Consider the following 13,913-nt stretch of genomic DNA (forward strand, 5'->3'; position numbering starts at 1 on the left):
CTGGTGTTAATAAAATCTGTGTTCGTTTCTGTTTGAATCTGAAAAGTGCTCAGCGAGGGGGAGTTCGGCAGCACCGGAGGGAACAGCACCACCAATTATAACAAGATCAAGCTCTGCGGCGCTGATTTCTGCGTCCTTGGGAACGGAGGCCACGACAACCTGGAACGTCCACCGGAGTCCGAGATCTACGAAATTTCAGCGATCTATCTGACTTGCGTAATCGTCGCGGTAATAATCGTCGCCCTCTTCGTCGATCCTCTCTCGAGGTGAGTTGTTTGCATTTTACGCGCCACTACGCGGCTGACCTTTAATTCCTCAATTCGCTCGGCACCGGTGATTAATACTGGTTACAAATGTCGGCTGCAGCTCGTAATAATCGTATTTATTGCTTTATTTATACATTGTGGCATTCCTACGTGCGTTACGAGGCGCAGCGCGGCCATGAAAGGAGAAATTCCTCCGACAAAGGCGTACGTACGGTTTACATCGAGAAAAATTACTTTTTAGTTATCCAGCGGTTGATAATTCCCAGCGCTAGATCAATACAGCGTTCGATGAAATACTGTTCGATCCTGGACGTGTTTTTCCGTTCAGGAATTTATCAAGTATTATTTCAGACTCGTTGTACAGATTGTCTTCGAATCTTCTCTGAATGTTTCCGATATTTTGCACGACATCAATTTCGACGTCCCAAATTTGCATAACCACACGGTTATTTCGTACCGATACTCGTATCTGTAACAAAGCTAACTTGTACTCCGATCAAATTTACTTACTTCCTGAATTTCCAGTGTCACTGACGTGCACATTATCCATAATTCTATAATAAGAGAAAATTACCGTCATTATTCGTTATTATGCTGCTATTACGTGTGGCTCTCTGTCACTTCGCTTCATTTTTGTTAGATTATGCCTACGTACACCAAAATATTCCCTTTCGAAATCCATAAACGAACGAATAACAGTATTCTAAGTATTTCGAACGTTTCAAAGCAGCGTCAATTTTTTAATTTCTTCTGCATAAAATAGCTGCAGTTTTTAAACGAAACTTTTAGTTTCTCTTTGAAAATCAATTTCTTTAAAAAAATAAAAATAACTTGTCAGAGATGAAAAGCTAAGAAAATCAAAAATTTAAAAATGTTTCAAAGCGTGATATCGTTCGAAGCACTTTTCTTTGTTACAAAATTTACACTTATACCGCGTTACACTGTGTATTTTTTAAACGGAGCACACACGACATTTTTGTGTGTATTAAAACGTAATCGCGTCAATTCATAGGAATTCATTCTTGCAACGCGTGTCTATTCGATTTTATTGCAAAAACATCGCGAAAACCCATCGATAACAATAATCCATCAATAATCCGTGAAAAACGACTTTAGCGTTAAATTATCATAAGCTCGAGGACTCCTTCGCGAGGTTATCCTTCGAAATCACTTCGTTTCAATGTCAATATTCAATATCGTTGTCTCAGATTTTTGGAGACTCCTTAAAACAGACGAATCTGCTATTTATTATTTAAAAAAAACTTCAGACTCCTGGATGTCAACGTACCTCGAAAGTTATTTCAAATAATTTCAACTAAAAACGAACAATCATTGGGAACCATCGTGTATAGTTATTCGTTAACAGAAGTTTGTATTTACTATCGTCATTCCACTTAGAATTCTGATAGAGGATCCTTCATAGATACGACCTTTTAATTTCACCGTATTAAGACGTCAATTTCAACCCATTCATCGTTTTACATATGTTTACACTTCTCATTTACATTTCCAAATATTAGCCACGCACATGCGTCGTATTTGCAAATTATGAGATATAAGTGACGCTGTGTGTATATTTCCATACGGTCACTGTTCGACTGTCGAACTTCCTGAAAAAATTGATTTAGTAAAAGTCGAACAGCTGCAGAACGTGCACAATTACGTTGTAAACATGCAGGAGAAAAAAGTGGTTACTTAATCGAGGCGCGATTGAAAAAAGTTTATAACGAACATGCGCGAACGAGTGTCTATAATCGCGAGTCTTTATTTCAAGATCCGAGGAAATGTGCATATTTACAGCAGGTTCGACCCAGCTGAAAAATCATAAAATTTATGCCACATAAGTACAACAACTGACAACTCGTTCGCCAACCTTGCATCCGCATGCATATTCAGTAACAACTTCGAGACCGCTTTTCTTTTTCTGTTTTGTCACGCGTGAGCAAAGTAACGCTCGATGGCGGGAATATAAATCTCTCCTCGAACGAAATGTTATTGTTCCCAACATTCTCGTACGCGTGTTTATCGTAACTGTCACTTCATATGCCAAACTTCGTCCCCTGTTCTAAGACACGTGCTTATAAAAATTTTCTAGTTCTTAAAAAGAGAATTCTCCTTGAATTTATGCTGAGGTTTCAAATGTAACTGTAACGAGGAATGTAAATAGAGACAAAGCGAACTATAACGACGATCATATTATTGTTAGAACAAAGATATTGTTCCCAACATTCTCGTACGCGTGTTTATCGTAACTGTCACCTCATATGCCAAACTTCGTCCCCTGTTTTAAGACACGTGCTTATAAAAATTTTCTAGTTCTTAAAAAGAGAATTCTCCTTGAATTTATGCTGAGGTTTCTTTATTTTTATCTCGTTCGATCGATTATACGAATACTTCTTTATCGAAAGCGTTTTGCATTTCCCATTGTAACTGTAACGAGGAATGTAAATAGAAACGAGGCGAACTATAACGACGATCATATTATTGTTAGAACAGAGATATTGTTCCCAGCATTCTCGTACGCGTGTTTATCGTAACTGTCACCTCATATGCCAAACTTCGTCCCCTGTTTTAAGACACGTGCTTATAAAAATTTTCTAGTTCTTAAAAAGAGAATTCTCCTTGAATTTATGCTGAGGTTTCTTTATTTTTATCTCGTTCGATCGATTATACGAATACTTCTTTATCGAAAGCGTTTTGCATTTCCCATTGTAACTGTAACGAGGAATGTAAATAGAAACGAGGCGAACTATAACGACGATCATATTATTGTTAGAACAGAGATATTGTTCCCAACATTCTCGTACGCGTGTTTATCGTAACTGTCACCTCATATGCCAAACTTCGTCCCCTGTTTTAAGACACGTGCTTATAAAAATTTTCTAGTTCTTAAAAAGAGAATTCTCCTTGAATTTATGCTGAGGTTTCTTTATTTTTATCTCGTTCGATCGATTATACGAATACTTCTTTATCGAAAGCGTTTTGCATTTCCCATTGTAACTGTAACGAGGAATGTAAATAGAAACGAGGCGAACTATAACGACGATCATATTATTGTTAGAACAGAGATATTGTTCCCAACATTCTCGTACGCGTGTTTATCGTAACTGTCACCTCATATGCCAAACTTCGTCCCCTGTTTTAAGACACGTGCTTATAAAAATTTTCTAGTTCTTAAAAAGAGAATTCTCCTTCAATTTATGCTGAGGTTTCTTTATTTTTATCTCGTTCGATCGATTATACGAATACTTCTTTATCGAAAGCGTTTTGCATTTCCCATTGTAACTGTAACGAGGAATGTAAATAGAGACAAAGCGAACTATAACGACGATCATATTTTATGGACGCGTGAATGGAACACTGACGCGAGTAGTTATGCTATTTTCAGGCAGACATTTTATCTATTTCTATTGGTATTCTCATATCGTTGGCATAAAACGTGTCCACGATTTCACACTGCACGATATTTATTTCTCTGCAAAATTTATACGCGTTCGTAGTTTCAAAAAAAATTTTTGGTCCCGGAATCGAAGTGTTTTGTTTTCGTTCAAAGTAAACAAAGGCCTTCCTGCGTGCTTCGAAAGGCCGGTCACACCTTTGGCCGATAATGACATTGAGTCGTAATTATTAATTTATGTCCAGCCTTGGGTAAATTAAACGTTCCGTTTCATTTGTTAAATTAAACATCGACAAGCATCGACCAGTTTCTCCATACTCGCGATATGACGTGAAAGGACATAATCTTTTTATGCAGTCCGTTCTCGTTTTTCTATTTCTTTCTTGCAATTACATTCACAGTCGGGAAGTAATACACGATGTTTTCGAATTCTTTGTTTTTGTTTGATTTATATCATTTTTTATCTTCCACCAAATTTTTGTCCACTTGTAACTTGTACCAATTGCGTTGAATATTGTATTTCTTTTTTTGCAATTACATTCATAGTCGGGAAGTAATACACGATGTTTTCGAATTCTTTGTTTTTGTTTGATTTATATCATTTTTTATCTTCCACCAAATTTTCGTCCAATTGTGACTGCACCAATTACGTTGAATATTGTATTTCTTTTTTTGCAATTACATTCACAGTCAGGAAGTAATACACGATGTTTTCGAATTCTTTCTTTTTGTTTGATTTATATCATTTTTTATCTTCCACCAAATTTTCGTCCACTTGTAACTTGTACCAATTGCGTTGAATATTGTATTTATTTTTTTGCAATTACATTCACAGTCGGGAAGTAATGCACGATGTTTTCGAATTCTTCATTTTTGTTCGATCTACATCATTTTTTATCTTCCACCAAATTTTTGTCCAATTGTAACTTGCACCAATTGCGTTGAATTTTGTATTTATTTTTTTGCAATTACATTCACAGTCAGGAAGCAATACACGATATTTTCGAATTCTTTGTTTTTGTTTGATTTATATCATTTTTTATCTTCCACCAAATTTTCGTCCAATTGTAACTGTACCGAAAAGTCAAGGGGAAAATTTAATTTTCAGTGTGAGAGTTATAACGCGTTCACTGTCCATGACCCATATATGGGTCACAGAGCTATGCTTCTGGATACGACGCTGAGAGACCGGACAGTTGTAACTGTACCGATTGCGTTGAATAATCGATTAAACCGGAGTTAATTCATGAAGAAAGAATATTTAAAACAACTCGGTACAAAATTGATAGCAATTCAAACAGCAATTGTAAATTCGAAATCAGACCAATTATCGATAATTTGTGAATGTGCAGTCGATCAGTGAATCACACAACGTGTTCCGCGGCAGGCTTGTCGCGATAAAGTCCAAAGTCGTCACGGTGTTTATTTTATCTAGCGGAATGCAAATATTATGGAAATGTCCGAGAGATACAAGAACCAGAACAGCACGTGACGAGTATTTTCGTTGTTCGAAAGCGAATTATTGGAAAACGTGTGGAAATTGTAACGATCGGTAGAAATTGTAAACCGACAAGGTTTCGATTCATTAAGAAACGTATCCATCTATTTTTAGAACCGTTGCAAGCGTGTATGGAAATGCAAACGATCCCACGGATTCATTAAAAAGCACAAGAAGCATGATGAATTAATACCAGGACGTTAACAAAGTTACTATGCCAGAAATCGATCGATCAAAACCGTTTCACTTCCATGGATTTAAGAGGGAAAAAATTCTATAAAAAATTACCGTCATTCGATTAATATAAAATCATTCTTCCATAACGAAGAGTCTGAAAGGCGCAGCGATCGATCAAGCAGAAATGGCTATTTCGTACAAAGAAAAAAGCGAAAAATCAATTTGTGTGGAGTCGATGGTTGACGTCATCGAAGGAGTGGCAAAAAGTTTGAAGTTTTAGCGAGATGTACGAGGGAAGCGTAATTATTTAGGTTGATGATCCTCCATTATTGAAATTTGCCCACGGCCAAATAAATTATACATACCTTCTCGATAGGCAGGTGTCAACAACAGAGCCTCTCACCTTTTCGTTAATTTTCACTTTCAGGAATGTACGTTTCATTTCGCTAATTGAAATATTTGATTTTCGTATCAAAAATTCGCGTATAGTATTGGATAAATTGAAACTAATTTTTCTATTTGCTTTGGTACATCGAGAAAGAATTATTTTCATAATAAACTCCTGACACACGCCTATTGAAAATCGATTGACAACGTGTTTCGCGTTTTGAATAAATTAGTTAGCGTTTCGGTAATAAGTTTGTTAATATATTTTCACAAATGTTCGCTTTTTCTTCAAATAAACACGTCGAATCTCGTCTCGTATTTGAACAGCGTTATTCACGGTTTCGAAATTAGCGATTCGACGATTTTTCTCTTTCGCGCCCGTAACGGAACTCGTTTTGTTTTGTTTTTTTCGCGGAAAAATTCTTTCTCGGTCGAGGGAAGCCCGGTCGGATCGAGTTTCCAGAAGCTTCCGGTGCCCGACGCGCTTCTTGAAAACTCGCCCAACTAACGGAAGAAGAAAAAAAAAAAGAGCGAGGAAAAAAGACAGTGATGTTTTTTCCAGGGGCATTACGAAACGCGGCGCCTTAATAACCGTGTATCGCGCGAGATCCGCGCAACATCCCCTCCCCTTCTACCGTTCGGAATCGTTATAAACATTGCTCTGCTCATGATTACAAAATAGCGTACATCCGACGCTGGACGCATCGAAGCACAGCGGTTATGCAAGCAATCGCCGCAATTTGTACTTATTAAAACCCGATAAATTTCTGGCTGTTACCGGCATTGAAGTCTCCGCGTCCAAGACTACGCGCCGCCGTCGCTGGCAAACTGTTCGCCCATTGTGTTTCTTTTCCCAAAGACCAGTTTTTTTCGAAACAGTTACAGCCAACACAGTACGCGAAACCCACGAATCCTTCGATGGTTCCTCTTCCATTTTGCACGGTTGATAATTATATACGCGGAGCTAGAAGTGGCTCGTCGTCTGATTTTCGCGGAATCCAAATTCGAACGTTCCTTTTCCCAAAGACCAGTTTTTTTTTCGAAACAGTTACAGCCAACACAGTACGCGAAACCCACGAATCCTTCGATGGTTCCTCTTCCATTTTGCATGGTCGAAAATTATATACGCGGAGCTAGAAGTGGCTCGTCGTCTGATTTTCGCGGAATCCAAATTCGAACGTTTCTTTTCCCAAAGACTAGTTTTTTACCGAAATAGTTACAGCCAACAGTACGCGAAACCCACGAATCCTTCGATGGTCGATTCCTGTTCCATTTTGCACGGTGGAGCTATAAGTGGCTGGTCATCTGATTTTCGAGGAATCCAAACTCGAACTTACGAAGCTCCAACTCTTATATAATTCTTGCTTTTTGTTAGAAGCATGGTTAAAACCATAACAAAATTTTTTTTTTCTTACTGAATTACCGAATATAATTAAACGAAGCTTAAATGTGTTGCGAAAGGATTTATTTGGTATCTTTGAATAAAACTTGTATGCTTTATTTTCGAATTTGTTACAAGCTACGAAGACGAACGTGTGAACGAACCTTTTTATACAACATTAAATCTTGAATTAGAAGGAATGGTTTTTTAGGAGTTTGCAATCGCGTCACCGATAAATTACGTAATTCATTCCGGGCTTGGTACTTCGAAATAAAAAAGTTACAAAAATTAATTGACGGTTCGTGGAAGTTTTTGCGATGAACTAATCGCTCAGGCTGACCTGGCGAATCTTGATTCGCGCGTAGCTATAATTTGACAGTCCCTGGATTCGTTGTTTGCTGGGTAAATCGATGATCTTATCAGTAGGCAAATATATGAGACAACAAATTTAATCTCGTCTCAAAACAAATCAAAATTTAATAAAAATTCTCAAACACTACCGCTTTTAATCGTTAAAAGAATAACGGTGTCACGTTGATCTAACTTTTGAAAATTTGTATTGTCTCCGTTTCGTTTGACGGGCAATTTAGTTTGTCCTATTTTCATAGTATATCGGGTGTTATCAGAAGCATATTATATATGTATACATGTAACAAGACAGATACGTTGACCCACATCGACGATTCTCTTCAAGGTTCAAATCTATAAATACAGGGTGTTCTAGAGGCCAAAATAAGACAAAAATCAAGAATACCAATTTATTGATGAAGGCTTTGTTAAAAAGTTATTAACGTTTAAAGTTTCGCTCGTATTGAATTTTTTTCTCGAAAATGCGTAAGATTTCGGGGGTATGTCTATTCACCAAAAATGACTGTAATCGAACCCCGCAACCGAAAATAATTTTTCCACAACGATTTGTAATTTTTTAATTTTATCGAATAATTTCACACCTTCTCTATTTTTTTTCTCGAAAGTAGGCAGGATTTCGTGGGTATGTCTAATGACAAACACTGATTGTAATTGACCTCCGCAACCGACAATAATTTTTTCACAACGATTTGAAATTTTTTTTTTCGCCGAAAAATTTCAGCACCTTTCCTGGGTCGATTTTTCTTATTAATTTGTTTTTCATTTTTAATAATTTTGTTTGATGCTATACAGAAAACTTATCTAATACTTTTTTGTAGGTACCCATGCGCTCTACGTCAAAAAAAAGTTTCATGTAAATATATTCACTATTGTAGGAGTTGTGGACGTTTGAAAATTGTACCATTTTTATGGGGTTTTTCTTATTTTGCGGGATCAAGAAACAACTTTTTCAATATTGTTAGAATTTCTATATATTCTCCACTAAAATACGTGTAGTTTGCATTTTGAGACATTAAAATCGTCCAATCCGTTCAGAAGTTATGACATTTTAAAGATTCGCATAAAATTTCACGTTAGATTTTCGGTAAGGAATTTTTCTCTCGAAAGTGCGTAGGATTTCGGGGATATGTGTAATAATAAAAAATGTTTGTAATTGACCTGCGCAACTGAAAATAATTTTTCCAGAACGATTTGAAATTTTTACATGTAATTGTTAATAACTTTTTAACGAAGCCTCCATCAACAAATTGGTATTCTTGATTTTCGTCTTATTTTGACCTCTAGAATCCCCCATTAAAATTTTTCCCAGGAATTTTTTGGGTGGTCGAACACCCTGTATAATAGAAGGTAAAAATAAACTTTCAACGTGAAATTATTAAGAATTAATCGTTTTTAATTTTATACATCGAAGAATATATCCGTAGCGTAACGTAGTAGGTAGTAGACTCTATATGAATATTGTAATTTGAACTTATACGCGTTAAAACGATATTTTGCCCGCAGAAGTGTTCCAAAGAAATGTTTAATCGGAGAAAGGATAGCAATTAACACGGTATTTGCATTTTTCTGGGAATCAGGGACAGTGACTTGTTACAAAATTCGAAAGTCAAGTCACAAACAAACTAAACCGTGCAGCAGTTTACATAAAAAAATTTCACGATGACGCACATTGGAACAGAATCGAATTTTAGCTGTTCAGATCTTCAAATCAATTTTATTATTTTGTATCGGGAAATATAGAATTATTTTTCTAGTCGAGTCCAGTTAAGATGTTCAAAGGTACACTTCTCTGTTCGACAAATATTTGAAATTTCGAGCTCGAACCGAACGAAATAGATACAGTTTGATGACCAACGGATCTTCTGACGTAGCAGTTGCACTTCCGCGTAGGAAAATGACGCAAAAACGAAAAAAGAGAAAGAAAGCGCGAGGTAGCTTGCGTAAGAAATTTCATCGTGAAACAGAGGACGATTGGATGGGGAATACTTTTTGTCCGCGATTTAAACGCGATCGCGTGCGTCGGCAACAAATTCACGTAAACGCAAACAGGTTATTTCGCACGACGCGGAAACTGTGCTCGATAACCGCGAATATTTTGTAAACAACCGCCTCCGCGAACGACGACACCGACGACAAATATGTATTCTTCCCGCCATGACTCTAATTACAAAAATGAAAGTTAAATATTGTCTCTGGTTTTTCTAAAACACACAAATTGAACGTGGACATTTCGTAAGTACAATACAAACTGTTGCACGCGATTTGTCGTTCGTCGTTCGGTCCAAGTTCTCCAGCGGCCATTTTGAGACTGTTGATGAGGTCAGGATATAAAATAAACTTAGACACAAAACCGAACAAAATAGGAATTTATACAAAAGCAAAAATAATTCGAGACAAACTCAAACATTTATAGCTCGACCATTCTCAGCAGGCAATGAATGTACACCTATCCAGTGCCAGAGAAATAAACTCGTCCTTTTTCTTAACAGAGACGACAAAGCATTCTAGGGTTTCTCGATCGAAGGACAAAAACAGGAGAATCGACGCTAGAAATATTCGTAAAAGTACTATGCAACGCTATCGACAGGATTTACGAAAGTTCAGGCTCTCCAGCTGGAACGTGAGACGTTGATGCGAATAGTTTTCGAGGTAGCCAAATGATTCCCGTTACTCGGTGGGATTTCCTGAAGACATATATACTCTGGCGCCAACGATTCAGACGAGTGAATGCTTTTCAGCGAGCGATTCGAGTCGAACGTACGAGCTGGTCTCCGGAATGGTTTAAGAGATTTGTCATTCTGACCCTGATGGACCCGTCACTGGGCGAATTTCGTACGGCTGTGTCTTTCAAACGAGAGATATATGGCCGCGGAATGTTTCTTCGCCGTCATTTGCATTTCCAATCTCTGTTAATGAAACCGCGACATTATTTGTGCCTTTTATAACAGTACATATTACCGGCCCAAGGACGTCGTATCGCTTATCCGGACGTTGGCAACGTTTAATGATACGCTGTTACTGAAAATATTGGACTCGCGCGAGAATGGTCATTTTCTATTGTAACGCTGCGTACGCGTCGCTCGTTGCTAAATACATACCCGCAGGTAAATTTGCATACATCCACCGTCTCGTTGATAATTAATGCGTGTGACCTTCCGCTTCATTAGATCGAAAGATACCGGACGGCAAACACGAAACGGTGACGACACTTCTATCGCCTAATCTCCGGATTCGCGGTGGAAACTGTGATTTAATGTGTCAACGGGAGATAAATGGGAATACGTGAACATTCGCTGGCGACGATACGAAGATGCTGGATCGAAAAAGGGGTCTCTCGATTTTCTACGTCAAGAAAGGAAGAAAATTCGTAGCAATCCTTCCTTTCGATGTTATTATACAAGTAAACGCCCTTGGATCGTAGACCAACTGAATCCATTTCTCCATTTTGTTATTAAATGGCCAACCTTTGAAAAAGATTGTCCACTTGGGACGCTCGTGGTATTGATTGGGCCAAACCTTTTTCAGAGTTGACTCTTATTGCTTCGTAGAGGTTATCGTGTGCTTTTTATCAAATCATTTGGCTATTTTCTACTTCCCCCGGGATCCATGTTCCGTGCAATTAGTCGACTAGTTAGTTTTCAGCCTTGCTCGATACTCTTTTAGAAAATAGTCCGTGTCCTCCTGAACAGTCTTGAGAATCCAAGACGTGTCTCAAGGTTCTCGTTTCGTATTCCAAAATCGTAATCGTTAAATAGCAAAACATAATTTTTTAGAGTTATATTGTTTTGTGATCGCAACTTTGTAATTATTTTCTGAGTGAATTTTTCTTCATATTCTGCTACAAGATTTTCTGTATCGCTTAAACGTTAAAAATAAATACGAAATTTAGTGCACAAATTTTTTAGCAAAATTAAACGATTTTAAATCGTTCTAAAAAAAATATTTTTGGTTACAGAGGTCAATTACAATCATTTTTGGTGAATAGACATACACCGAAATCTTATCCACTTTCTAGACAAAAATTCGGAAAGGCGTGAAATTTTTCGACGGAAAAAAAAAATTTCAAATCGTTCTGAAAAAATTATTTTCGGTTGCGAAGGTCAATTACAATCAATTTTTGTCATTAGACATAACCTCGAAATCTTATCCACTTTCGAGAAAAAAATTCGGATAGGTAGACCAATTTTTCGGCAAAATTAAAATATTTCAAATCGTTTTGAAAAAATTATTTTTGATTACAGAGGTCAATTACAATTACTTTTGTAGAATATACATACCCCCGAAATCCTAACCATTTTCGAGAAAAAAATTCGGATAGGTAGACCAATTTTTCGGCAAAATTAAAATATTTCAAATCGTTTTGAAAAAATTATTTTTGATTACAGAGGTCAATTATAATCATTTTTGGTGAATACACATACCCCCGCTACCCTAACCATTTTCGAGAAAAAAATTCCTTACCGAAAATCTAATATTATGCTTCCCTGAAATTTCGTGCGAATCTTTAAAATATCATAACTTCTGAACGGATTGAACGATTTTAATGTTTCAAAATGCAAACTACGCGTATTTTAGTGGAGAATATATAGAAATTCTAACAATATTGAAAAAGTTGTTCCTTGATCCCGCAAGATAAGAAAAACCATATAAAAATGGTCCAATATTCAAACGTCCACAACTCCTATAATAGTGAATATATTTACATGAAACTTTTTTTTTACGTAGAGCTCATGGGTACCTACAGAAAACTATTAGACAAGTTTTCTGTAGAGTATCAAACAAAATTATTAAAAATGAAAAACGAATTATTAAGAAAAATCGACAGGGGTAGGTGCTGAAATTTTTCGACAAAATTAAAATATTTCAAATCGTTCTGGAAAAATTATTTTCAGTTATGGGGGTCAATTACAATCAATTTTTGTCATTAGACATACCCCCGAAATCTTGCCCACTTTCTAGAAAAAAATTCGAATAGTTAGACAAATTTTTCGGCAAAATTAAAATATTTCAAATCGTTTTGGAAAAATTATTTTCTATTGCGGGGGTCAATTACAATCATTTTTGGTGAATAGACATACCCCCGAAATCTTACCCACTTTCGAGAAAAAAATTCAGGAACGTGGATACATTTTTCGGCGAAAAAAAAAAATTCGAATCGTTCTAAAAAAATTATTTCTAGATTCTAGAGTCAAATACAACCATTTTTTGTGAATACACATACCCCCGAAATCGTACCCACTTTCTAGAAAAAAATTCAGGAAGGTGTGAAATTTTTCGACGGGAAAAAAAAGTTTCAAATCGTTCTGAAAAAATTATTTTCGGTTGCGGGGGTCAATTACAATCATTTTTGGTGGATAGACACACCCCCGAAATCCTATGCGTTTTCGAGAAAAAAAATTCATTACCGAAAATATAACGTGTGACCAGAAATGTTTCTGTAATTTCATTTTCTATCTCACTTTACCTTGTATTCATTTCTGTAACGTGTTGGTGATGTTACGAGTGACACAAAAATGATAATTAGGCCGAATAAATACATTTGGTGGAAGGTCTTACTCGTTTGTTCAGATATCAGATAATGATAAAACAGACTAATTATAAGTTTTCTGTTTCATTAATTTCGTTCTGTCTTTGCGTACAGATAAATGAGATAAATACAGGTAAATACAGGTACAAAAAAGAAGCGATGCAACAAATTTTTCCAACAGGTTTCCAAGTTTGCCAATTCTTATGTCCACCATTGTATTTCTTGAAAGGTGGCATTTAAAGAATTTAATACACATTGTAGAATGTGTAAAATGGCGCTCCGTGCCGTGAATATTTATGAATGTATTGCACCCGTAACGAATAAAAAAAAGCATCGTTAGAATGCAAATTTTACGATCCTTTATGAATTACGTAAACCTGAACTGTTGCGTACCGTATTACCGTGGATCCCGAGCTTCATTCATAGGATCGTCCAGATATGCAGCTCGCGTTGATGATTGTAGTCAGGTTCTACAATCGTAGTGCATAATACCGGAGCAGTTAGAAAAATTGTCGTTTTCCTCTGTCACGATGCACGCGCGTTATCAACGTGGTTGTTCGTTGCATAGACACAAACACGAACGAGAACAGAGACGAGACGGTACCAGACATACCTGCGTCCCCTTTGTCTCCCAAGGTATGGACGTTTAAAGGCGCAGGAGAGAAAGGTGCGTATCTCGTGCCACGAACACTTGACGTACTTTCGATTTCCGGCATTTTGCGCTTCGATGAGCATCCAATTTATTGGCCGATTCACCTGTGCAATATCGATGCTCGCGCGATTCGCATTCCCTCCGTCGCGAAGCGTGCAAGAAACACCTCGCGTATCATTATCCCCCTCGATTCCCTTGGAATTCCATTTCGCGGAATGATTAATATCCAATTAAATACCTCGATCCGTTATGGTACTAA

General features: G+C 36.9%; 1 protein-coding gene across 1 annotated transcript in view; it reads left to right on the plus strand.

The window, feature by feature from the left end:
* Window positions 1–13,913, plus strand: part of LOC122404513 (UNC93-like protein) — a 79,776-nt gene that overhangs the window by 38,642 nt on the left and 27,221 nt on the right. The window contains exon 3 of the mRNA XM_043408536.1: window positions 47–266. Coding sequence (XP_043264471.1) covers window positions 47–266 — 220 coding nt within the window. The remainder of the gene's footprint in view (window positions 1–46; window positions 267–13,913) is intronic.

This window comes from Colletes gigas, unplaced genomic scaffold (assembly GCF_013123115.1).
Source record: "Colletes gigas isolate AHSC1104 unplaced genomic scaffold, ASM1312311v1 Colletes_gigas_Sc00003, whole genome shotgun sequence".
Lineage (NCBI taxonomy): Eukaryota > Metazoa > Arthropoda > Insecta > Hymenoptera > Colletidae > Colletes > Colletes gigas.